This window comes from Anomaloglossus baeobatrachus, chromosome 4 (genome assembly GCF_048569485.1).
Source record: "Anomaloglossus baeobatrachus isolate aAnoBae1 chromosome 4, aAnoBae1.hap1, whole genome shotgun sequence".
Lineage (NCBI taxonomy): Eukaryota > Metazoa > Chordata > Amphibia > Anura > Aromobatidae > Anomaloglossus > Anomaloglossus baeobatrachus.
Window position 1 is genome coordinate 418,584,003 of NC_134356.1, and position 27,293 is coordinate 418,611,295.

General features: G+C 45.4%; 3 protein-coding genes across 3 annotated transcripts in view; 2 read left to right on the forward strand and 1 right to left on the reverse strand.

Moving 5' to 3' along the window:
* Window positions 1-381: 381 nt before the first annotated feature.
* On the forward strand, window positions 382-6,365 carry ATP6V1F (ATPase H+ transporting V1 subunit F). The gene is made up of 2 exons (XM_075345387.1): window positions 382-641; window positions 3,738-6,365. Exons 1-2 carry the CDS (start codon window positions 475-477, stop codon window positions 3,937-3,939), a joined length of 369 nt encoding a protein of 122 aa, XP_075201502.1. The 5' UTR covers window positions 382-474; the 3' UTR covers window positions 3,940-6,365.
* Window positions 6,366-9,935: 3,570 nt separating this feature from the next.
* Window positions 9,936-15,772, forward strand: SPMIP1 (sperm microtubule inner protein 1). The gene is made up of 3 exons (XM_075342618.1): window positions 9,936-10,145; window positions 10,236-10,778; window positions 15,533-15,772. Exons 2-3 carry the CDS (start codon window positions 10,337-10,339, stop codon window positions 15,643-15,645), a joined length of 555 nt encoding a protein of 184 aa, XP_075198733.1. The 5' UTR covers window positions 9,936-10,145; window positions 10,236-10,336; the 3' UTR covers window positions 15,646-15,772.
* A 2,017-nt stretch (window positions 15,773-17,789) lies between these two features.
* LOC142301592 (uncharacterized) overlaps window positions 17,790-27,293 on the reverse strand; it is a 118,884-nt gene continuing 109,380 nt past the window's right edge. Inside the window, exon 20 of the mRNA XM_075342619.1 lies at window positions 17,790-18,159. Coding sequence (XP_075198734.1) covers window positions 18,063-18,159 — 97 coding nt within the window. The 3' untranslated portion in view covers window positions 17,790-18,062. The remainder of the gene's footprint in view (window positions 18,160-27,293) is intronic.

Genomic DNA, 27,293 nt, shown 5'->3' on the forward strand with positions numbered 1-27,293 from the left:
GGTCACACACTGCGGCACAGGTCACACACTGGGCACAGGTCACACACTGGGCACAGGTCACACACTGGGCACAGGTCACACACTGGAGACAGGTCACACACTGGGCACAGGTCACACACTGGGCACAGGTCACACACTGGAGACAGGTCACACACTGGGCACAGGTCACACACTGCGGCACAGGTCACACACTGGGCACAGGTCACACACGGTACAGCCCCGCCGCCAGCCTGTGACCTTCACATTCACAGGAAGGCACTCGCCCCCTTCTCTGTCCAGTCAGATGACGCAAGCTCCGCCCCATCTTACACTCTGTCAGATGATGCAGAGCTCCGCCCTATCTCCGCCCAGTCAGATCGCGTAGAGCTCCGCCCCCCAGGGTCACCTGATGTGCTTGTCGGAGTCACATGACAGGCAGGATCTCCTTGGCTCTGGGAACGGGAAGAAGCTCGTAGCTGTCCGCGGATAGAAGACATGGCGGGCGGCCTAGCACGGGGGAAGCTGATCGCGGTGATCGGGGACGAGGACACCTGCACCGGCTTCTTGCTCGGAGGAATCGGGGAGCTCAACAAGAACAGGAAGCCGAATTTCCTGGTGGTAGAAAAGGAGACGAGCGTAACGGAGATAGAGGAGACGTTCAGGTGAGAGACCCTGCGGTATAGGGCGGCACCGTGACAGGCTATCGTGCTGTATCGTGACAGGAGAGGCAGCAGCTGGACAGAGGTGGCTCATCTAATACAGTGTATGCGGCACCGTCCTCTCCCCATGGAGCGTGTCACCTCAATCCTGATCACACACAGGCCACCTCCTGTGTGCGATGGGCGTTCCGGTAGGGTCCGGTGGGCAGTGAGGCCGGGTGTGGTGGGCGCTGAGGCCGGGTCCGGTGGGCGCTGAGGCCGGGTCCGGTGGGCGCTGGGGTAGGGTCCGGTGGGCAGTGAGGCCGGGTCCGGTGGGCGCTGAGGCCGGGTCCGGTGGGCGCTGAGGCCGGGTCCGGTGGGCGCTGGGGTAGGGTGTGGTGGGCGCTGGGGTAGGGTCCGGTGGGCAGTGAAGCCAGGTCCGGTGGGCACTGAGGCCGGGTGTGGTGGGCGCTGGGGTAGGGTCCGGTGGGCAGTGAGGCCGGGTCCGGTGGGCAGTGAGGCCGGGTGTGGTGGGCGCTGGGGTAGGGTCCGGTGGGCAGTGAGGCCGGGTCCGGTGGGCAGTGAGGCCGGGTGTGGTGGGCGCTGGGGTAGGGTCCGGTGGGCAGTGAGGCCGGGTCCGGTGGGCAGTGAGGCTGGGCGTGGTGGGCACTGAGGTAGGGTCCGGTGGGCAGTGAGGCCGGGCGTGGTGGGCGCTGGGGTAGGGTCCGGTGGGCAGTGAGGCCGGGCGTGGTGGGCGCTGGGGTAGGGTCCGGTGGGCAGTGAGGCCGGGTGTGGTGGGCGCTGGGGTAGGGTCCGGTGGCCGTTGTGACACCTTTTATAGCACTTGATAGCTGACTCTTTTACCCAGTGTGATCTCTTCTCCAGTGATATTTATAGTGAGATGTGACAGCTTAGGGCCTTATGTAATAATACAGCATTAGTGGGCACTGGTGTGGGGTCCGGAGGGCGTTGGGCGGAGTGGTGTGGGGTAGGGTTCGTAGGTGCTGTGTCTGCGGGTGTGATATTTGTAGAGATGTGACAGCTTAGTGCCTAATCTAGTAGTACAGCATTAATGTGCAGCAGAGGGCACTGAGGCAGGGTACGCTGTCTGCGATTGTGGTATTTATATTGAGATGTGACAGCTTAGTGCCTTATGTAATAGTACAGCAGTAGTGTGCAGCAGTGGCTGGTGGTCTCAGCAGTAGGACCCTCAGCCATGAGACCTCATACTTCCCTCCTTACATGGGACACATCAGACGTCTTCTCTTCCCCTTTCTGTGGTCACGCGCTGGTTTCCCCCTGACGTTGGCTGTATGTTGTTCATCATAGCAGAGGACTGTTTACTGCAAACATCGTCCTCCCGGTGTAGGGAATATCTGCCCTGAACCAGCCTGTCCGCAGCCTCTGGCCGTCCTCCATTATTGTAGTGTCCTCCCGGGGTAGGGAATATCTGCCCTGAACCAGCCTGTCCGCAGCCTCTGGCCGTCCTCCATTATTGCAGTGTCCTCCCGGTGTAGGGAAGATCTGCCCTGAACCAGCCTGTCCGCAGCCTCTGGCCGTCCTCCATTATTGTAGTGTCCTCCCGGTGTAGGGAATATCTGCCCTGAACCAGCCTGTCCGCAGCCTCTGGCCGTCCTCCATTATTGCAGTGTCCTCCCGGTGTAGGGAATATCTGCCCAGAACCAGCCTGTCCGCAGCCTCTGTCCATCCTCCATTATTGTAGTGTCCTCCCGGTGTAGGGAATATCTGCCCAGAACCAGCCTGTCCGCAGCCTCTGTCCATCCTCCATTATTGTAGTGTCCTCCCGGTGTAGGGAATATCTGCCCGGAACCAGCCTGTCCGCAGCCTCTGGCCGTCCTCCATTATTGTAGTGTCCTCCCGGTGTAGGGAATATCTGCCCAGAACCAGCCTGTCCGCAGCCTCTGTCCATCCTCCATTATTGTAGTGTCCTCCCGGTGTAGGGAATATCTGCCCGGAACCAGCCTGTCCGCAGCCTCTGTCCATCCTCCATTATTGTAGTGTCCTCCCGGTGTAGGGAATATCTGCCCGGAACCAGCCTGTCCGCAGCCTCTGGCCGTCCTCCATTATTGTAGTGTCCTCCCGGTGTAGGGAATATCTGCCCGGAACCAGCCTGTCCGCAGCCTCTGTCCATCCTCCATTATTGTAGTGTCCTCCACATTTCTCTCTGAACCACCAGTCACTTCAGTTCATTCCACAAATAGCAATTCCCTATGAAAGTTAAAGGCCTGTGACAATTAAAGGGGATCTGTCGCTAGGTTGTTGGGCAGCTTAATATAGTGACCCTGAATCCACTGCAGGGTCTTTTTTTTTTTCTCTAGCTGTTTTCATTTTTCTCTGCTGCCGTTCAGTGCACCATTCAGCATGGTGAATACAAAGGGGTGGTCTCATGAAGATGACACATGTCCTGTTTGGGTATACAGACCCTCATATAGGGGGTCTCACACTCGGGACCCTACATGAGCCAGAACGGACGGCTGATCTATGATGGGCTTTCATTCTGGTGTCTTCCCACCATCCTTGCATTTATACACCCACCGTGTAGTGTCACCTTCTTCCCACAAGACACAGCCGTGCTACCAGCCACTGATCAGACAACACGCTTAGAGGGGCTCTCCTGTGAATACAAGATATAACCCATCCCTGGTAGAACAATGGCAGCTGTGAGATGTACTGCAGATCGCTCAGTGCACATCGCTTACTATGGTCTGATTGTGTAGTCAGGATATTAAACCACTGATTGATAAAGGATTACCGTTTGGCGATCATATTGTGCCACCGATCAGCCCGTGTAGAAGGACCTAACTCTAGCCTTGGGAAGAGTACAGCAGATGTGATGAAATCCTCTCCCCATCCTTCCATTGCTGACGCCCTGGAAGTCTTCTCTCTGATTACAAGCAGCAGGCATGTGACCACTGTAATCACAGCCTGAGACCCCCACCCGAGCGCCAGTGATGGATGACTGGGGACAGAGGACCTGTGGTTTATTCTGTAATTTCGTCACCTCTTTTCTAGGGCTGGGTACCCATTTAAAATCACAGTTCTGGTATTCAATTTTCTGGTACTGCATTTATAACTCTTTCTCTTGTTCCCTTTATCCAGGAGTTTTCTACAGCGAGAAGATATTGGCATTATACTGATTAACCAGTTCATTGCTGAGATGATCCGGCACGCTATAGATGCACACAACGTCTCCATTCCAGCCGTCCTTGAGATCCCATCTAAGGAGCACCCGTATGACGCCAACAAGGACTCCATCCTGCGCAGGGCAAAGGGCATGTTCACATCGGATGACTTGCGATAATTTATTTAACCCTACAATCCCTGTCTGGGACCTTCTGAGAATAAAGTTGTGTAATTCCCTCCTACATGATACTGTATGCTGTGACAGGTTATTTTCTTGTGTTCTTATTTATTCCTGCTGCCGGAGCGGTCTTTCTATTTTTGTACACTTCTTGTCAGACCAAATGATATAAAGCTTGTTCTGTGCTGCTGTTCTGACTAGTCTTGAGCAAGTAGTTAACTATTGTTTGTACTCGCTATGCTGTTAGCGAGTACTGTCTGCTACTCGCATATTCGTTACGAGTAGCGGGCGCAATGTAGGTCGATGGGAAATACTTGCTAAGTAGCGAGTAACCCGAAAGCCGCAATATTTGCTACTTGCACGAAAAGTATGGCTTTCGGGTTACTCACTACTTAACGAGTATTTCCCATTGACCTACATTGCGCCCGCTACTCGTAACGAATATGCGAGTAGCATATGCGAGTAGCAGACAGTACTCGCTAACAGCATAGCGAGTACGAATATGCGAGTAGTGGACAGTACTCACTAACAGCATAGCGAGTACGAATAGTCAACTACTCCCTCAACACTAGTTTTGACCCTTATTCATACTTGTACCATTGGTGTATTTAATGCTCAGTTATCTATATATTGGAGGACATGCTCCTATCATTACTTTCTCTAATACCCAGGCGCGCTGGGTCTGGAGCGCCATCTATGTCTTGTCTGCATCAGTTTATGTAAATGATTAGTTTCTAAAGATTGATAACCTGCATTAGAAGAGCTGGTCATACTGTCAGACATGCCCATATATTAGATCAGTCGACAGCGACTTTACCAATAATCCTAAGTCCGGTGTTTTTGTTTTTTATTTCCCTGGTGTGCCATTTGCCACCTGCCCAATATCTGAGCATTGTAATAAAAAACAACCAGCTGTTTGCTTCAGGGTTTTGGGGGAGATATGGCTGGCAAACCCCGACCCACAGCTCCTCCCATATATAAAATCGAGAGCTCATAGGATCATTGGACTGTCCTTGATTCTTCAGCAAATGCTACGTACATGGCTTCAGATCTTACACAGTACCGTATTTTTCAGTCTATAAGACGCACTTTTTTCCCCACAAATGTTGGGGGAAAGTGGGAGGGGGGGTGCGTCTTATAGTCTGAATGTAGGGCTGCGGGGCATGAGGGTGCTGCGGTGGAGCGGGTCATCTGGGGCATGAGCAGGCTGCAGCAGCGCCTGCCGTGGCCAAGTGGGCCCGCTCATTACGTATGCACGCCCCTCCTCCATTCATCTTCCGCTGAAGCCAGCGCTGACAGGTGGGTGGGATGATAGGCAGGGGGGTGCGCGCATGCTAAACAGCCTGCCCGCATGATCACCCCTGGCAACTACAGCCCGGAGTGATCATGTGCGGCTGTATTCACTGCTCCCTGCTCATCATGATCAGCGCGGGGTGCAGTGGATGAGTACACTCACCGGCCACAATCCCTGCAGTACCGCGGTGTCCTGTCTGCCGGCCGCACTGTGTGGAGACTAGCTGTGCTCACAGGGATGACGTCATCGCTATGCGCACGTGTCCACACAGCCGCGCCGGCACAGACAGGAGGACATCGCGATGCTGCAGGGATCGTGGCCGGCTCCACACAGCGCTGCCGGCACAGACGGGAGGAGGAGCAATGCTGCGTGCAGCGAGGAAAGGTGAGTATAAATGTTTGGGGTTTTTTTCTGTGTGCCACAGGATGCAGGACATATAGCAGGATGGGGGTGTATAGCAGGATGCGGCCATATGCCAGGATGTGGTATATAGCAGGATGCGGCCATATGTCAGGATGGGGGTATATAGCAGGATGCGGCCATATGTCAGGATAGGGGTATATAGCAGGATGCGGCCATATGCCAGGATGGGGGTATATAGAAGGATGCGGCCATATGTCAGGATGCGGGTATATAGCAGGATGCGGCCATATGCCAGGTTGGGGTATATAGCATGATGCGACCATATGCCAGGATGAGGTATATAGCAGGATGAGGGTAAATACCAGGATGGCAGTATATAGCAGGATGGGGCTATACCAGGATAAGGGACATATATAATATACAAGGCAGGAGGATCATTACCAGGATGGGGTACCTTAGTAGAGAATTTGGGGACATTACCCCCATAATAGTGTCAGCAGCAGATCCTCGCCCCATAACAGTGTCATGACCACATTTTTTGCTTAAAATTTTATTTTCCTACTTTCCTTCTCTAAAACCAGGGTGCGTCTTATGGTCCGGTGCGTCTTATAGTCCGAAAAATACGGCAACTTATATAGTTGATACATTAATGCTTTTATGGAAAGTTCAGAAAGCAGGAGAAGCTAAATAAATTATATATATATATATATATATATATATATATATATATATATATATATATATATATATATATATATATATATATATAATATTACAAAGTAGTGGTGGTCCGGTGAATGGCAGCTCTCATGAAAATCCTTTGTCTCCCTCGTACCTGATTTTGTCACCTTGTCTCTCTCCTTGTAGAATTTTTGTTGCTAAATAGTTTCAATAAAGACACAACGAGGAAGAACTGGACTGGTCTTGTTTTCTTTTCACCACAGCAGACATAGGCAATCATGATTTGTGCCTGAAAACTCTGATGTAAACAGTGATCGTTTATTACTCCTTCTTCACCTTGTCAACATGAATATATTCTTGATTTCTAGCATCAATGATTACCAGAGTAACCCCAACTACGGATGACATGAATTGGGGCTGCAGAAATTCACGCCCGTGCTGCAGACCCAGCCTCCATCTATACATCTGATGTAACAGAAACATTCACGATAGAGTTGGTTTGAGTGATTTATATAATGAACAACCTCTTTGAGGTGACAATAAGTGATGAGTGAGCACTAAGATGTTTGTTTATGTATGTATGTATGTTAAAACGAGGAGGTCAGACATTCGGAAGGGCTTGAGTTGATTACTTAGTATAATGGAAGTCAAAGGGAAACTCTGGCATTATTCCGGAAGAGTATTTATGAAAAATTCTTGAGTTTCCCATTGACTTCCATTATAGTCGGTAAGCAAAATCAAGCCAGTCCGAGCTTCCGACCTCTTCGGTTCAAGTACCAAGCACTCTAACATCTTAGTTATTGTTCATTACTAGTGACTACAAAACTGCACCTTAAAAGTTTAAAGTATGGTGGTCCTCTCTAAGAAGCTGACAACAAGACATAATTATATGATGGAACTGAAAATCCGCTAAAGGAAATTTGGTCTTTTTAAAGGGGTTGTCCAGGCACATAATACTGATGGCTTATTCTTAGGATAGGTTATCAATATAAGACCAGTGAGAGTCACATATCCTGCACCCCGACCAATCAGCTGTTGGTAGCTCCAATGGTGGCCTAATGAAACAATAAAATTCCTTAATTAATTAAAAAGTAACCACCCAGTAAATGATGCAGCAATTATCGCAATATCTTGATTTTTGCACTAAGGCCAGGGTCACACTTGCGTGTGACTCGTGCGAGTATCGGATCGCACTGCACAGACCGACCACTTTCTCTTCTGCCAGGAGCGGCTCCGCTGTATGCATTTCTATGATGCTGACCCGCTCCTGTCAGGAGAGCCACAGCCTGTCTGAGCAGTGTGATGAGATTCTTGCACAAGTCACACACAAGTGTGACCTCGGCCTTAAGCGGGCTTTACACACTACGATATTGCTAGCGATATCGAGCGTGTAAGTACCCGCCCCCGTCGCACATGCGATATCGTGTGATCGCTGCCGCAGTGAACATTATCGCTACGGCAGCGTCACACGCACTTACCTGGTCGGCGGCGGCGCTGTGACTGCCGAACAATCCCTCCCTCAAGGGGGAGGGACTTTTGGCATCACCGCGACGTCACTAAGCGGCCGGCCAATCAAAGCGGAGGGGCGGAGATGAGCGTGACGTAACATCCCGCCCACCTCTTTCCTTCCGCATTGCGGCCGGCGGCAGGTAAGGAAACGTTCCTCGCTCCTGCGGTGTCACACATAGCGATGTGTGCTGCCACATGAGCGATGAACAATATGGATAAACAACCCTTACCGATTTTTTGAGTTTGGGACGACCTCTTCATGGTGAACGATTTTCACCATTTTTGAGGTCGCTTAAGGTCGCTGGTAAGTGTCACGCGCTGCGATATCGTTAATGACACCGGATGTGCGTCACTAACAACGTGACCCCGACGATAATTCATTAACGATATCGTAGCGTGTAAAGCCCCCTTTACACTCAATTTTGCTATTCCAGAGCAAGGGGGGTAGGGTGACCACATTCGGCATGGCAGGATCTCACAATGGCGGCTTATGATGGGTTTATTTGTTGTCAGCATACTACCAATCTGATATTCATGTCCTATCCTATGAATAGGTCATCGATATCACATATCGGACTACCGCTCGGGGCACAGTTTGTCTGGGTATCTCTTTGGTAGAAGGTTTCCCTGTGTTTAATTAACTGCAAGGCTGTCACAGGAGAGTTTAAAGGGAATCTGTCAGCAGATTTTTGCTACCTCATCTGAGAGCAGCATAATGTAGGCAAAGAGACTCTGAATCCAATGGTGTGATTACTGTGTGCAGCTGTTCTCACACAATCTGAATCTTTAGGTTTAGTCATGTAGCTGAGCTGGGAGAGCTGTCCCCGCCCACACCAGACTATAGAGATTTTACATTGACAGTGAGGTGTCAATCACAGGAAGGAGCATGTGGGAAAACATGGCAGGAGCCACCTAGTCATAACAATGATTATTATCAAGTGATAAAGCCTTTAGTTTAAGTAAACAGCATGGAGTCTGATAAGAGAGGCATAATTTATTTATTGTTTAACCCCTTCAGCATGCTGTCCTCAGATTACATAGCAAAAACCTGCTGACAGATTTCTTTTAATTATACGGTTTCCAGTGAAATTAAAGGGCTGACTGTAATGCACTTCTTCGGTCCTGTAGAGAGAAAGAAGATGGGGTCCTGATTGGAGTTCACCCCCTACTTTATTAACTGTGCTTTTTCCAATTTTATATTTACATATGAGTTTCATGACCAAACAGTCCCTTAAAAATCTTTTTCCCCATCTCTGTTGTCCTTGGCCAAAATGGGAATAACTGGTTTAAGTCACGTCCTGCAGAAGAGACGTTAAGAAAACAGAAAAGCGTAGTAATAAATGGGGTTATAGTTCTTCTTCACATACAAAGTGAGTGATGCTGTTGGTGTACCTCCCGAATTGTGGAAACTGCATTGGTCACTGTGGTACAATGTCTTCATTTGTATGGGGGCTAGTTGCCTGCGTCTGGTGGCTAGGACCTGGCTGCAGTTGTTCCAGTTTGACCATCAAAGGCACAAATAGGAATCCTTTAGTAACTATTGGCAGATGGGAGCATTCGCACTGATGTGCAGCGGCCTCCTGATATCTCATGCCCAGACCTGTCCTTTAATAGGTTGTTCTTCCTGGAAACCAGTCACCGATATCCAAACCTAGAATTTATTGACGCGTGCAGAATCTATTTTATTTCCATCCCTGCTAACAAAGGAGCCGTATGAATCAGAGGCAGCCGCACGTAACTGGGGCTTTCTTACCCTGTATTTATAGGATCATATATCCCAGCACTCCTACACGACTTTTCTCATTGGCATCCACTTATCAGATCACGTCTCACCAGACATAATCTGTGCTGTAGAGAAATTAATTTTTGGAATTTCATAAATGAATTTCGAAAGAGTGTTATGTATCAGAGAAAGAGATCACGTGTCTTTTTGTTATGTTCATTTATAAAATATACGTAACATGGTGAATTTTACTTAGGGTTCATCCAGACCTCCATTTTTTTAGGTGCGAAAATTAAAAACTGGTGCTTCTGGATTGTTACATATGTCCCAATGTGCAGAAAAAGACTTATTGTGAAGGCATAAACTGCTAAGATACTGGGCATTCTGCATTTACTTCTTATCTCCATGGCAACCTGATGTCAACAATAGTAATGACTCTAACACTGCCTGCAACTTAGTGGTTACCAAACCGGCCAGCTGTGACAGAAGAGGAGGCATTACCAAGGTGCCCAGGGAACACACACATAAAAGGGAGGTAGTCGGCACGTTCATGGACTGGCTAATGTACAGCTACACCTCCCAAATCCAGAAGTTTGGTTTCTAGCAGTGAAAACCTTATTGCTACGGATGGGTCAGGTTCGTGACTACCTCTGAACCTGGGTAGGTATAAATCTTCATAGGAAATCACAGTAATAACATTTCATTCTCATTTTTTGGATATTCCAGGCTCCTTCCATCTAACACCCATGCAGTTCAGTTAGTTTTTTTCCATTGCTGGATGTGAGAATTATTTCCACCGGTGAGAGAACTGGATACAATAAAACGGAATGGCTCGGGAATTAAATTTAACCACTCAGAAACAAGAATTCATAAAGGAGTCTAACCTGAAAGAGATCCATACCCGCATGAACTGGTGGCGGCAATATAGACAGGGCGTGCAGGCTGGGCAACATGACAGATCAAAGATTAAAGTCAAAGTGAACGATCATTTGAAGCTGCCATCTATTACTCATCCAAATCTTGAGGCAAAGATAGAAAACAAAAAAGAAGACCTGGAGCCATCAAACAGTGGCAGTGATCAGATGGAAAGCAGCACAATAGATTCCCAGATGAAGCCCGTCAGTGCTGAAGCTCGAAGTCTGCTCTACCATGGCACATCCAAGGAGGGTAAAGGAAGATACCGCTACTTAAAATTAAGGAACAGCCTTGGACCCGAGGAGAAATACTACTACCCTTTAGCAACAAGTTGGGTCTATGGGTGGCATGTAGGTAAGTCACCTATTAGTCACTGCAGGCAAAGGTATCTTCTTGATCCATAGCATACACTACAACACACAAGTGCAGCTATGAGCCACAGAACTTTCCATTTAGTCTTTCTTAGGCTAGATGCATCATCCGAGAAAATCACATCAATTAATCACACTCTGATCAGAGTGATCATAGTGTGATCTGATTTCTTGGATGTGGAGAAGATAGAAATGTTATTTTTCTATCTTCTCCATTGTGCAAGTCCGTGAAAATCTGACCACACTCAGATGTCATCTTAGCGTGGTCTGATTTTTTGACTTGCATGGCCAAGTGCGATCTAATAATCAGATGCAACTCGGACATGCTGAGATTTTTTTTTCTTCAGTCCAATTAAAAAGAAATGGATTTGTGGATTTGATGGAGTGCGATCCACTGGAGTGGGATCCAATGTTTTGTCAGATTAGACTTGTACCAAAAATATGGTCATGTGCCCACACCCCTACATTGCAATATTTGCCCCCATACAAGAAAGTAATTGTAATTTTACTACAGAATATTTCTACAGATTATGAATTTTAATTGATTTACGGACCCTATTAATTGGGCCAATGACAAGGGTGAAGTAACGTTTGTAAAAACATTTATTTTTCCCTATTGATCATAGTACGCGGGTCTGCAAAAACACAAACATCTCTGATTGCATCTTGCGTTGTGTTGACAATCATATTACAATCATTTGTTGGCAGCACTTTTCTCCATGTAACCAGGGATGTGCTGCTGGCAATAATGACACTGTGTGTGAACAATAGCACTAACCATCACTTTGCCTCATATAGTGCCAATGTTTGCTCTATTTAAATAGAGCTAAATGAACGCTGATCAACTTGCAATATATAACTAAACTTTCATTGTATTTTTTTAATAAATGCATCCAGCATGGAAAGTTCTGAACTTTTGCAAATCACCGTATTAGGGACTTTGTTATATATATATATATATATATATATATATATATATATATATATACACACACACACACATATATTATATATATATATACATATATATACATATACATACATATATACATACATATATATATATATATACATACATATATATATACATATATATACATACATACATATATATATATACATATTATATATATATATATATATATATATATATATATATACATATACATATACAGTCATATGAAAAAGTTTGGGCACCCCTATTAATGTTAACCTTTTTTCTTTCTAACAATTTGGGTTTTTGCAACAGCTATTTCAGTTTCATATATCTAATAACTAATGGACTGAGTAATATTTCTGGATTCAAATGAAGTTTATTGTACTAACAGAAAATGTGCAATCTGCATTCAAACAAAATTTGACCGGTGCAAAAGTATGGGCACCCTTATCAATTTCTTGATTTCAACACTCCTAACTACTTTTTACTGACTTACTAAAGCACTAAATTGGTTTTGTAACCTCATTGAGCTTTGAACGTCATAGGCAGGTGTATCCAATCATGAGAAAAGGTATTTAAGGTGGCCACTTGCAAGTTGTTCTCCTATTTGAATCTCCTATGAAGAGTGGCATCATGGGCTCCTCAAAACAACTCTCAAATTATCTGAAAACAATGATTATTCAACATAGTTGTTCAGGGGAAGGATACAAAAAGTTGTCTCAGAGATTTAAACTGTCAGTTTCTACTGTGAGGAACATAGTAAGGAAATGGAAGAACACAGGTACAGTTCTTGTTACGCCCAGAAGTGGCAGGCCAAGAAAAATATCAGAAAGGCAGAGAAGAAGAATGGTGAGAACAGTCAAGGACAATCCAAAGACCACCTCCAAAGACCTGCAGCATCATCTTGCTGCAGATGGTGTCAATGTGCATCGGTCAACAATACAGCGCACTTTGCACAAGGAGAAGCTGTATGGGAGAGTGATGCGAAAGAAGCCGTTTCTGCAAGCACACCACAAACAGAGTCGGCTGAGGTATGCAAAAGCACATTTGGACAAACCACTTACATTTTGGAAGAAGGTCCTGTGGACTGATGAAACAAAGATTGAATTGTTTGGTCATACATAAAGGTGTTATGCATGGAGGCAAAAAACACGGCATTCCAAGAAAAGCACTTGCTACCTACAGTAAAATTTGGTGGAGGTTCCATCATGCTTTGGGGCTGTGTGGCCAATGCCGGCACCAGGAATCTTGTTAAAGTTGAGGGTTGCATGGATTCAACTCAGTATCAGCAGATTCTTGACAATAATGTGCAAGAATCAGTGACGAAGTTGAAGTTACGCAGGGGATGGATATTTCAGCAAGACAATGATCCAAAACACCGCTCCAAATCTACTCAGGCATTCATGCAGAGGAACAATTACAATGTTCTGGAATGGCCATCCCAGTCCCCAGACCTGAATATCATTGAATATCTGTGGGATGATTTGAAGCGTGCTGTCCATGCTCGGCGACCATCAAACTTAACTGAACTGGAATTGTTTTGTAAACAGGAATGGTCAAATATACCTTCATCCAGGAACTCATTAAAAGCTACAGGAAGCGACTAGAGGCTGTTATTTTTGAAAAAGGAGGATCTACAAAATATTAATGTCACTTTTATGTTGAGGTGCCCATACTTTTGCACCGGGCAAATTTTGTTTAAATGCGGATTGCACATTTTCTGTTAGTACAATAAACCTCATTTGAAGCCAGAAATATTAGTGAGTCCATCAGTTATTAGATATATGAAACTGAAATAGCTGTTGCAAAAACCCAAATTGTTATAAAGAAAAAAGGTTAACATTAATAGGGGTGCCCAAACTTTTTCATATGACTGTATATAATGCATGTAAGTGGCTTCCGAACAACAGGCCTTTCCTGTTCATTTGCTTGTTTAGCTGCATTGATATCAGGACGTTCTCATTTGGAGTACTGATGATTGTAATGAGAGGGTTAACACTGATCTTCCTCTATGTGTACTGAGCTCTGCCAGCGCGCCTATCACATAGCTTTGCAGCTGGGCTAACCCACAGCACTGTCCCCTTACACTCCAATGACCCTCAGTGCCCCTGTATACTGTTATGGAAACATTGGATTTGCTCACACAAGCACCATGTAGGTATAATTAGGTGGGGGGATGCAGAATGAGAACAGGATGCCTGTAGATGTAATTCCAATGCTTCCATTACAGTATAAAGGTGGTAGTGAGGGTCTGTCGAGCCTTCTGCTGAAGACTGTTCTGATAAGAACACTCGGAGGAAGAGATTGGCGCTAAACCCATTCACTGCCAGCATCAGTACTCCAAATGATGCTCCAGACTCATCAGTGCAGTTAATGGCAGGGAAATAGACTGAGGGAATTCAGGGGTATGGAAGCCACTTACATGCAATTTCTTTACAGGGATGAAGACAAATCCCCTAATAAAGTGATTTGTAAAGTTTCCCAAGTTTCTACGCAGGAGAAAATATTTAAAAAAATATAAAATTTAAGACAAAATAAGTTTTTTCATAGTGCTCATAGGGACCACCATGCAACAGTGCAGCAGCTGTTACAGGGGAAATGTATGGTTGGGTGTAAGCTTGAGGGGCTTTATTTCTTGTTTTCACAAAACCTTTCAAGGACTGTCAGTATCAGACTTATTTGTAACAGTTAAGGGGAACATGTTGGGTCCCAACTATTTTAGCAGCATGGGTGCAGATATCTTTAGGTGTTTTACTGACACTGCAATATATGAGTAATGTAGTTTTATCCTGCAGCGTGTGCTATTGAGGGAGGACTAGTCCAATGCAATGTCTTTTTCACTCAGGTATAGACTAATCCAGGGAAAAGACACCCTCCAGGTCAGTCCTATATCATTAGCGCGTACAACGCTGCAGGATAAAACTACTCTTTAAACATTGCAGTGTTAAGGTGCGCTCACACTGGCGAGAGAATCGGACGCCATAAGCTAAGGACACTGGGCTCAAACTGCTGTGAGCGTGAGCTGAGTGTCAATCACCGCAACCCGATCCTCTCACATATAAGAATCGGATCGCAGGTGAGGAGAAGCAGGAGAGATTAATTTCTCCATCTTCTCCATTGCCTGTGTTCACAGTAATCGGACTGTACTCGTATGACATCAGTGCAGTCCTATATTTCACCCGCACCCATAGACTTGTATGGGTGCATGTAAGCCGAATATCAGAGCCACTCAAAACATGCTGTGAATGTTTTCTCATCCCAAATCGGCATGAAAAAAAAAATGCTGATCGGTACTGCCCCATAGTATAACATTGGACCGAGTGCTATCTGATAAAACGTGGGATAGCACTCAGCCGTGTTATACGCCAGGGTGAGCGATCCCTAAGTAATCACACAAAACACCTTATTAGAATAAAGAAATCAGCACACATAGTGCTATAGTAGCGACGACTGGGGACAGCCATGGGATCAGACAGGCTCCCTGTAATGCAGGAATGCTTTATGCCGATATCAATTGGGCACAGCGGTTGTGCCTGTGTGATTGCCCTGACAAACATGTATGACATGAGGAACAGTAATATCGTTTTTTTACAACCCATCCCTATTTTTTAACCTTTTCTTTTTTTTTTTCTTCCAACATGTGACTTATTCTCTACTCTGACTTATAACTAAACTGCAAACGACCCTTACATGTCCTAAACTTCTGCTATGGTTAAAATGTAATTTTTCCTAATTGTTTCCACCATTGCCAAGTATCAGTTTCATAATGCATAAATAACTAAAGGTATCTCTCTTACCAGGTAACCTTGTAGACAACTGTCCCCAATTTCGACGATGCCGCATTGTGAGTGACACCTTCTACAGGAAGAATGGAATACCCACTGAGCCGACATATACAGACATGGCCTTGTAGCCTTACCAATGACAAAGCAATAACTGAAATCTTTTCCAAATTGTCATTTTTGCGTTGTTATGTGCCATTAGTGTTATCCACTATTTGATGTGTAAGTAGCTGTTAAAACCAAATTGAACACATGAAATGGCTTCTTGTAATTTTGTGTTAAAATTGATTCTTTATATTAAAATGATATTTATTGCAAAACAAATGCAAAAAAAACAATAATAAAACAACAAATATAAATAATTCTCATGGGCAATAAATGTCCACTATAGCAGCAGCCTTCAGTTACTGTTGGCACCAGAATCTGGTGACTGTTCTGCCGCCATCTGCATAGTGATTCTCGCTAGGGGGTGTTGTAATTACAATATCAAAGCTTGGAACATGAGAGACTACTTCCGCCAATATGATGGTCAGGTACTCGTAATGGATAGTGATGAGTGAGTACTACCATACTTGATTGTTCCGTACTCGTAATGAGTAGTGATGAGCGAGCACTGCCATGCTTGGGTACTCAGTGCTTGTTCATCACTACTCACTACAAGTACCACCATGCTTGGGTACTTGGTACTTGTAGCGAGGAGTGATGAGCGAACACTACCATGCTTGGGTACTGGGTACTTGTAGTGAATAGTGATGAACGAGCACTACCATACTTGGGTACTCGGTACTTGTAGCGAGTAGTGATGAGCGAGCACTACCATTCTTGGGTACTCGGTACTTGTAGTGAGTAGTGATGAACGAGCACTACCATGCTCGGTACTTGTAATGAGTAGTGATGACTGGACACTACCATGCTTGGTACTCGTAACGAGTAGTGATGAGTGAGCACTACCATGCTCAGGTGCTCAGTACTTGTAGCGAATAGTGATGAGCAAGCACTACCATGTTCAGGTCCTCGGTACTCATAATGAGCAGTTGGACGCTCAGATGGGCGCGACTCGAGTAATGGAAGTCAATGGGGAACTTAAGCATTTTTACGGAGGAAAAATGCTCGAGTTCTCCATTGACTTCCTTTATACTCAGGCGCTCGAGTCATGCCCATCCAAGCATCCAACTGCTCATTATGAGTACCGTGCACCAAAGCAAGGTAGTCCTCACTCATCACTAATGCTGACCCATTACAGAGGTCCCGCAGAGATTTATGCTAAATAAATGTGTAAAGGCCCCGATATACATTCGACCAGTGTCGGTAGAACTCACTGATATCGGCGGCATTGTCAAATGTGTATGGGGGCTTTTCACCTCTTTCCCAACAGATGATATTAAGGAAGAGAAGGATCCAGCCTTCTATACTTCAGGTGCTTGTCCTTTTGTTCTCCCTAGAGATAGGTTTCTACCCAATGAGTCTGGCAGCAAATCTCTCATAGAGAACACAGTAACACTTGACTGAGCCCTACATTCCTGTGTATGGGATAGTTGGGAGAGAGAACTGAAAAATCATTCGGTCAACAGTTAAAGGGAACCTAATGTGGAAAAAAAACAATATTAACCTGTAAATATAGTGCCTCACTGCTTGGAGGAATATGAACTTAATTCTTCCTGGGAGCGTCAGTCTTTCAGTCATAAGGGTGTGGTTTCAGTCACTGCTCTGTACATAGTGAGTGGTAGCTGTAGCCACGCCCAGGCACTGACTGACAACTGGTTCAGCATTGTATCAGTACAGGGATGGCTGTCAGTCAATGCTGGATCATGGTTACAGCCGCTGCTCACTAAACCCTGACCGGGGACTGAAACCACGCCGGCCGTACCTCTATGACTGAAAGCCCAAGTCTGCGGGGAAGAAAAATGTTCATTTCCTCCCAGCAGCTGGGCTTTCTGTGTGGTGGCCACACATTGTTAGAGCACTATCAACCTTCAGATTAACCCCATATCTGCAGGTTAATAGCGTTTTTTCACATGACGGGTGCTCTTTAAGTACACATTTGCATGGTGTCCAAAAATAGTAATTGCAAACTCCCTGTTCTTTGGCTTATCAGTAGGACTGCTCTATTTCTCTATTTCTGATAAATCAGTAGAAGTGTTTGGAATGAAAATCAAGTGGTAAAGAGAAAGTTTCATGAATTTCATTTTAGCTTTAATTATTAACCCAAAAGTAACATGTAAGTTACATTTATGCAAACAAGGGTAAGGATAACAATGTCAATATTGTGCATTGTTCTTGTTTTACTGACACATGCAATTGGATGCAAAGTGAGAAAAAGTGACAGACAACGAAATCAACATCATGTATCAAGTATAATGCTACCACTGACATATTTACCTGAATAATCACCGAAAATCCTAAAGTCGCTCTCATGATACAGTTTAATCATAAGGCTAAACACTGAGCGCAGCATTGCACATGGCCGTTACGTCCGAAGAAATAATGTTCTATATAATCAGCTCTCAGTTGACTTTCTCAAGATCCAAAAGCAGGTCTGACCTGTTCTTCATAGCCTTTCTACGTCACTTAACTCTGATCCGCTGTCTTCTCGCTTTTTCCCAGTAAGTACAGGATCCAGCAACTCTTTGAAACTGGTCATATTTCTGTTTTTGGGGAAAATATAGTAAGATTTCATTGATAAATTACTATTATATGTAAAATTGCATTTATTTTACTCATAAAGTGCTGTTAATTCAAAAGCACAGTGTTTTACAGATGTGATCATCACTGTCCCCATTGGGGCTCACAGTCTATATTCCCTATCAGTATGTCTTTGGAGGGTGGGAGGAACCTGGATAACCCAGAGCAAACCCACATAATCACGAGGGGAACATACTAACTTTTTGCAGCTGTTGTTCTTTTTGGGATTTGAACCCAGGACCCCAGTGCCGCAGGATTTCCCGTGAATTTGCTGCATACTTCGCTCCAGAAAAATGTTCATAACATATCTCTGCAGTGATTCACCAGCAAATCCTATGGGGAAAAAAAAATGCTGTGCGCACTAGGCGGATTTTGACAGCTGCATGTTTTGCTGCGGGAATCCCGCAGCAAAAACAATTGCATGTCACTTCTTTTCCGCAGGTAGCTGCGGGATTTCACTCCATTGACTGTAATGTAATCGTTAAAATCCGCAGGGAATAACGCAGGTAGCAAATTCTGTGCGGTTCATTGCGTTTTCCTGCGTTATTCCCTGCGGTATTTCGTGTTTTCGGGACATAATGTTCATCACTGCCTGCGGTTTGCAGGGAAGTGATATCATTATGACAGGAAGAGGAAGCGGAGCAGAGAGTAAACACACACACCACACACAGACACGGACATATATAATACACATAGAAATCAAACGTACATATAAAAATAAATAAAAAAAACGTCGGGTCCGCCGTATTTTTACCGTCCAGCCGAGGTAAACACACAGCGGCGGCCCAGTATTCTCAGGCTGGGGAGGGCGAGGGCAGGGTTAAAGAAGTTGTCCAGTTACCAAAACTGATTTTTTTTTTCTGATAAATCTTGCTAATATGTGCCCCTCAACACATCTATTATGTTTTTTCATCAAAATTAGCTTTTATTGTGCACTAGCAGCACATGCTCATTGCTGGCTCCAGCTCTGATGGGGTTAATCTCTCCTCTGACTTCCTGTGTTCAGTTCCTACAAGTCCCAGAATTCTTTGTGGCTCTAGGGCGGTGTCTAGCTTATCTAACACACCCACTGTGTCTAATACACCCACTCTGCTCCCACCCAAACCCTCCTCCCTGCCTCTTCCCAGTGGATGTACTGAGAGCAATAACACAGAGACAGCAGCAGCTCTACACAGCCAGGGGAAGAAAGTGTGTGTGTGCGTATATACAGTGTATGTGTGTGTGTGTATATACAGTGTGTGTGCGTATATACAGTGTGTGTGTGTGTGTGTATATACAGTGTGTTTGCGTATATACAGTGTGTGCGTATATACAGTGTGTGTGAGTGTGTATGTGTGTGTGTGTATGTCATACTCACCTGTCTGCAGGGTCCCGGTTCCATGCCTGCTTCCAGCCCCTGTCTCGGTACCGCCGCTCTGGCTGTGTGCAGTCTCCCCGGGGGACGTACGAAGCTTGCAGGACCTGGCGGTGGATCACCTGATGCAGTCACCTGACGCATCAGCTGATCGTAATTCTCGCGGTGTCGCCCGGCCGGCTATCAGCTGATCCTGCCGTCAGGGGACTTCATCAGCTGATTACCGGCAGCTCCTGCAGTGATGGGCCAGGATCAGACTCCGCTGCAGGAGCTGCTGGTAATCAGCACAGACGTGAGTATTTATTTATTATTTTTTTTTTTCTACTGATGCATCATCTGATTGTATAATCGGCTTTTATACAATCAGCTGATGTGTCATGTGATTCACGTAGTTTAACCTGACACATCATCTGATCGCTTTGCCTTCCAGCAAACCGATCAGATAGTTACATAGTGACATAGTTACTTAGGTTGAAAAAAGACCTAGGTCCATCTAGTTCAACCTTCCTCCACCAGTTCTACATTTAGTCACTAAGTCATTTATAACCAACAATGTTTTGTGTACTGAGGAAATCATCCAGCCCTTTTTTAAAAGCTGTTATAGTATCTGCCATTACTACCTCTTGTGGTAGGGCATTCCACAGTCTGACCGCTCTAACTGTAAAGAACCCTTTCCTATTTAGGTTTCGGAATCGCTTTTCTTCCACTCGCAGTGAGTGCCCCCTGGTCCTTAGTACTGTCTTTGGAAGGAATAAGTCATGTGCCAGTCCTTTATATTGACCACACATGTATTTATACATATAAATGAGATCTCCTCTGAGACGTCTTTTTTCTAAGCTAAACATATCTAACTTTTTCAACCTGTCATCATATGGGAGGCCTTCCATTCCTTGTAATAGTCTAGTTGCCCGCCTTTGAACTGACTCTAACTTCTGAATGTCCTTTTTAAAATGTGGAGCCCAAAACTGGATCCCGTATTCCAGATGTGGCCTTACAAGTGATTTATAGAGGGGTAACAATACGTTGGGATCACGGGATCTAATCTCTCTTTTTATACACCCTAAAATCTTGTTTGCTTTAGCAGCTGCTGCTTGACATTGAGTGCTGCTGCTCAGCTTATTTGTAATGAGAATACCCAAGTCCTTCTCCTGTTCTGTAGTCCCGAGTTTACTTCCATTTAATGTATATGCAGCTATAGGATTACTCCGTCCTAGGTGCATTACTTTACATTTATCAACATTAAATCTCATTTGCCAAGTATCTGCCCATTCTGACATCTTATCCAGATCTTTTTGTAATATTGTACTATCCAGGTCAGTTTTTAATATCCTACATAGTTTGGTGTCATCGGCAAAGACTGACACTGTACTATCAATCCCATCCACAAGGTCATTAATAAAGAGAGTAAAAAGAATCGGTCCAAGCACAGATCCCTGCGGCACCCCACTGCTGACTACAGCCCATTTAGAGAATGTACCATTTATGACTACTCTTTGTTTCCTATCTTTTAGCCAATTCCTTACCCAGTTGCATATTGTGTCCCCTAGTCCTTGCTTCTGGAGCTTTAGTATAAGGCTATTATGTGGTACAGTATCAAATGCCTTTGCAAAGTCCAAATAAATCACATCAGCTGCATTACCAATATCCAGGTTTGAACTTACCCCCTCATAGAACCCCAACAGGTTGGTTAGACACGACTTATCTTTCATGAATCCATGCTGTTTGTCAGTTATCATATTATTTTCTGCAATATATTTTTGCATGTCATCCCTTAAAATGCCCTCAAAAACTTTGCATACTACTGATGTCAGGCTTACTGGACGGTAGTTGCCTGGATCTACCCTCTTACCTTTCTTAAATGTCGGTACCACATCAGCAATCCTCCAATCCTGAGGCACCAACCCTGTTACAAGTGAGTCTAAAAAGATGAGATACAGCGGTCTGTCGATTACGGAGCTCAATTCCCTCAATATTCGTGGATGAATGCCATCTGGCCCTGGGGATTTGTCAATGTTTAATTTACTCAGACGTAGGCGTACTTCATCTTGTGTTAAATTAATTATATCGGGTGGTGGACTTTGATTTTTCACTTGTTGAATGATCCCTGGTACAGTCAGTTCCTTGGTGAATACAGATGAGAAATGCCTATTTAATATCTCAGTCTTTTGTTTGTCCTCTATAACTAACTTGTTATTATATTTTAAGGGGCCGATACTATCCTTTGTTTTCCTTTTGGCATTAATGTATTTATAAAAGATTTTGGGATTTATTTTAATGTCATTGGCGATTTTTGTCTCAGTAGCTAATTTTGCTTGTTTGATTTCTTTTTTACATTTCCTATTGATATCTTTATACTCCTGCAATGCTATTTCTGTATTCTCAGCCTTTAAGATTTTAAATGCCCTTTGTTTTTGTTTTATTATACTTTGTACAGTCTTATTTATCCATAGTGGTTTCTTTTTATTCCTGGACATTTTATTACCACTGGGTATACGTTTTTTACAGGACTCTAGTAGTATATCCTTAAACTTACCCCATTTATGTTCGGTATCCCCAGTTACCATGACTTTGTCCCAATCTACACATTTAAGCTCTTCCCTTAATTTGTTGAAATCAGCTTTCCTAAAATTCCAGGTTTTAGCATTCCCCCTTTGAAATGTTCTATTGAATATTATGTTGAAGCTTACCATATTATGATCGCTGGTGCCCAAGTGCTCCCGGACCTGTAGATCTGAAATTGTATCCGGTCTATTTGACAGGACCAGATCTAGCAAATTATCTCCCCTGGTCGGTTCACCTACCATCTGAGGTCTTGAATGGTAGATAAGAACTTACAGCTTTTAGCAGAACCAGAAGATTCTATGTCCCACTGAATGTCTGGATAGTTGAAATCCCCCATAATAAGAACCCGATTATTATTATTAGCTGCCTTTTCAATTTGTTCCAGCATTTCACCCTCTATTTGTTCAGGTATGTTAGGAGGCTTATAGCAAACTCCAATTAGCATTTTTCCATTATTCCCCTCCCCATGTACATTTACCCATACTGACTCTACATTGTTGCTGTTCCCCTCAATGTCATCATACAACACAGGTTTTAGGTTAGATTTAATAAATATACACACCCCACCACCTTTTTGGCCTTTCCTGTCCTTCCTAAATGTACTATAACCCTGTATGTTTGTCACCCAGTCATGGCTTTCATCCAGCCAGGTTTCCGTAATGCCCACCACATCATAATCCATGGTTAACATAAGAGTCTTCAATTCATTCATTTTGTTTGCAAGACTTCTTGCATTTGCCAGTAGACATTTAATCCTATTAACACCTTTATTACTCCTAGCCTCCCTACGTTCCTTGTATGTCCCATCCCCCCCTAATCCTTCATTGACCCCTACCGTCTCCCTGTCTCTATCTGCTCTATCTATCCCCTTATTTGCTCCACTACCCTCCCTCCCCCCCGATCCTAGTTTAAAAGCTCCTCCATCCGTCTGACCATTTTCTCCCCCAGCACAGCTGCACCTTCCCCATTGAGGTGCAGCCCGTCCCTACCGTAGAGCCTGTAGCCGACTGAGAAGTCGGCCCAGTTCTCCATGAACCCGAACCCTTCCTTCCTGCACCAATTTCTAAGCCACATATTTATCTCCCTAAGCTCCCGCTGTCTTTCTAGTGACGCTCGTGGCACCGGTAGTATTTCTGAAAACACCACCTTGGAGGTCCTGGACTTCAGCTTCTCTCCTAGTTCCCTGTAATCATTTTTAAGGACCTTCCACCTGCCTCTAACTTTGTCATTAGTACCAATGTGCACCATGACCGCTGGGTTTTCCCCAGCCCCACCCAGCAATCTGTCTATCCGATCCACAATATGCCGAACCCGAGCACCCGGCAGACAACACACTGTTCGGCATTCACGGTCTCGGCGACAGATGACCCTGTCTGTCCGCCTAATTATAGAGTCCCCTACCACCAACATCTGTCTGGGCTTTGCTGCACTCCTATTTCCCTCCTTCCTACAGCAGTTGTTTTCCTGGTTGCTAGGAGCAACATCCTGCTGTAGTGACCCTAGTCCAGGCCCTTCATTCCTAATATCAGCCAAACAGGCATATTTACTAGGTTGTGCCAGGTCAGGACTAGGCTCCCTGACACTTTTCCCCCTACCTCTTCTTCTAACTGTTACCCAGCTACCTACCTCTGGGTCCTGATCTTTCCCACCTCCACCCTCCTCCATATCACTGGCCCCAGCCAGAGAAAGCTCAGTGAGCTCTAAACTCCTCTCCAGGTTTGCAATGCCCCTTAGTGTTGCAAGCTGCTTATTTAGATCAGTTACCTTGGCTTCCAAACACGCAACATGCTTGCATCGAGTGCAGACATAGTCACCCTCGAACGGCTGCTCAAGGCATGCATACATCTGACAAGATACACACCTGGTAGCATTGTCCATGGAGCACCTATCAAATGGGGATCAACAGTAAAGTAGAAAAACAAAGAGAAAAAACCCAATGGGAAACGTCTAAGGATAAATTCAAACTATGTTCTTGTGTCAAACTATGTAATTGTGTTGAAACTATGCACTTAGCTTAAATTCAGCACTTAAGTTCAGTTCAGCACCTCGCTCGCTCGATCAGATGATATTGGATCCGGATTGGACGGCGCGGGACCCTTGACCCAGGATTACTGCGGAGGGGGGTTTATTTCAATAAAGATGGAGTCACTAATTGTGTTGTGTTTTATTTCTAATAAAAATATTTTTCTGGGTGTTGTGTTTTTTTTTTATCATTACTAGAAATTCATGGTGGCCATGTCTAATATTGGCGTGACACCATGAATTTCGGGCTTAGGGCTAGCTGATAATATACAGCTAGCCCTAACTCCATTATTACCCAGCTAGCCACCCGGCATCAGGGCAGCTGGAAGAGTTGGATACAGCGCCAGAAGATGGCGCTTCTATGAAAGCGCCATTTTCTGGGGTGGAGCTTGGGCACCCTTCACTGTGGATTCCAATCCCCAGCTGCCTAGTTGTACCCGGCTGGACACCAAAATTAGGCGAAGCTTACATCATTTTTTTTTAAATTATTTCATGAAATTCATGAAATAATTAAAAAAAGGGCTTCTCTATATTTTTGGTTCCCAGCCGGGTACAAATAGGCAGCTGGGGGTTGGGGGCAGCCCGTACCTGCCTGCTATACCCGGCTAGCATACAAAAATATGGCGAAGCCCATGTCATTTTTTTTTCTTCTTGGGTAAAAAACTGCATACAGTCCTGGATGGAGGATGCTGAGCCTTGTAGTTCTGCAGCTGCTGTCTGCTCTCCTGCATACACTAGTGAATGGAGGATGCTGAGACTTGTAGTTCTGCAGCTGCTGTCTGCTCTCCTGCATACACTAGTGAATGGAGGATGCTGAGCCTTGTAGTTCTGCAGCTGCTGTCTGCTCTCCTGCATACACTAGTGAATGGAGGATGCTGAGCCTTGTAGTTCTGCAGCTGCTGTCTGCTCTCCTGCATACAATGAACATTTTGAATAAGGAAATGACATCAGACCTTTTTTTTTTTTCATCAACAATCTTTAATGGCATTGTGCACTGATTAAAAACGCAGTGAGCAAAAACAAAAAGTGAGCAGCAAAAAACGCACCAAATCGCGGCAAAAACGTGACATGCAGCACCGCAGGTGACAGAGCAGAGCAAGTTGGTGACATGCTCTGCTCTGACACATAGTGTGCTGCACGTCACTGTATCCACTCTGGGACTTGTTGTGCAGGTGACCGGATGATACATGTCACTAACTTGCTCCACTGTGACTTCTGCTGCATTGTTCCAACTGTATACACTCTCACCTGAACAAGTCTCAGAGTGGGGCAGTTAGTGACATGTATCATCCGGTCACCTGCACAACAAGTCCCAGAGTGGAGACAGTTAGTGAAATGCAGCATCCGGTCACCTGCACAACAAGTACCAGAGTGGTGAAAGATAGTGACATGCAGCACACTATGTGTCAGAGCAGAGCATGTCACTGTCTCCACTCTGGGACTTGTTGTGCAGGTGACCGGATGATACATGTCACTAACTGCCCCACTCTGTGATTTCTGCTGCATAGTACCAACTGTATACACTCTCACCTGAACAACAAGTCCCATAGTGGAGACAGTTAGTGACATGTAGCATTCGGTCACCTGCACAACAAGTCCCATAGTGGAGACAGTTAGTGACATGTAGCATCCGGTCACCTGCACAACAAGTACCAGAGTGGAGAAAGATAGTGACATGCAGCACACTATGTGTCAGAGCAGAGCATGTCACTGTCTCCACTCCGCTGACCTCACAGCCCGTACACGCTGCGATGGATGCAGGGGGACACAGAACAAGTAATCGGCCGACACTGGAGTCATCTGATTACTTGGGATGAATGAGCAGTAAAATGCTCTGGTGCTCGATGGGCGAAGCCCATGCCGATTTTTTTTAAAAAAAATTCATTAAAAATAAAAAAACAAAAAAATCACATTGTTTGTGGGCTCCCGCTGCATTTTCTATTGCTAAGGGTAACCAAAGCAGCTACTGGCTGCTAGCCCCCGCTGCTTGGTGTTACTTTCACTGGCAATAGAAATGCAGGGAAGCATTTTTTTTTTTTATAAAGGTTTTTCCCTGAAAACGTTTTTAAGAAAATGACGTGGGCTTCGCCATATTTTTGTATGCTAGCCAGGTACAGCAGGCAGCTACGGGCTGCCCCCAACCCCCAGCTGCCTTGTTGTACCCGGCTGGGAACCAAAAATATAGAGAAGCCCTTTTTTTTCATGAATTTCATGAAATAATTAAAAAAAAAAAATGATGTGGGCTTTGCCAAATTTTTGAGTCCAGCCAGGTACAACTAGGCAGCTGGGGATTGGAATCCACAGTGCAAGGTTGCCCAAACTTTCTGGGCCCCCCACTGCGAATTGCAGTCCACAGCTGCCCCAGAAAATGGCGCTTTCATAGAAGCGCCATCTTCAGGCGCTGTATCCAACTCTTCCAGTGGCCCTGGTGGCAGGTGGCACGCTGGGTAATAAGGGGTTAATACCAGCTATGTTTTACCAGCTGGTATAAAGCCCGAGATTCTTAATGTCAGGCCAAGTTTAACCTGGCCATTAAGAATCTCCAGCAAAGGGTTTAAAAAAAAAAAAAGACATCACACAGAGAAAAATACTTTATTAGAAATAAATACACAGACACAGTAGGGACTCTATGTTTATTACTCCCTCTCACCCCTCCACGATGGAGAGATTTCTCTACTGACCATGCCAGGAGAGAGCGAGGAAAAAGAGCGAGCGGGGGGGAGGAAAAGAGAGCGAGCGGGGGGGAGGAAAAGAGAGCGAGCGGGGGGGAGGAAAAGAGAGCGAGCGGGGGGGGAAAGAGAGCGAGCGGGGGGGAAAGAGAGCGAGCGGGGGGGAAAGAGAGCGAGCGGGGGGAAAGAGAGCGAGCGGGGGGGGGAAGAGAGCAAGCGGGGGGGGAAAGAGAGAGAGCGAGGGGCGGGAAAGAGAGCGAGGGGCGGGAAAGAAAGCGAGGGGCGGGAAAGAGAGCGGGGGGCGGGAAAGAGAGCGGGGGGGAAGAAAAGAGAGCGAGGGGGGAGGAAAAGAGAGCGAGGGGGGGAGGAAAAGAGAGCAAGGGGGGAGGAAAAGAGAGCGAGAGGGGAGGAAAAGAGAGCGAGGGGGGAGGAAAAGAGAGCGAGGGGGGAGGAAAAGAGAGCGAGGGGGGAGGAAAAGAGAGCGAGGGGG

What these genes read in the sequence shown, in the direction of transcription:
- ATP6V1F (XM_075345387.1), top strand. Translation starts at nt 475, where the DNA reads ATGGCGGGCGGCCTAGCACGGGGGAAGCTGATCGCGGTGATCGGGGAC. An exon ending in GAGATAGAGGAGACGTTCAG is followed by an intron (nt 642 to 3,737) that starts GTGAGAGACCCT and finishes CCCTTTATCCAG; the next exon opens with GAGTTTTCTACAGCGAGAAG.
- SPMIP1 (XM_075342618.1), top strand. Translation starts at nt 10,337, where the DNA reads ATGGCTCGGGAATTAAATTTAACCACTCAGAAACAAGAATTCATAAAG. An exon ending in GGTCTATGGGTGGCATGTAG is followed by an intron (nt 10,779 to 15,532) that starts GTAAGTCACCTA and finishes CTCTCTTACCAG; the next exon opens with GTAACCTTGTAGACAACTGT.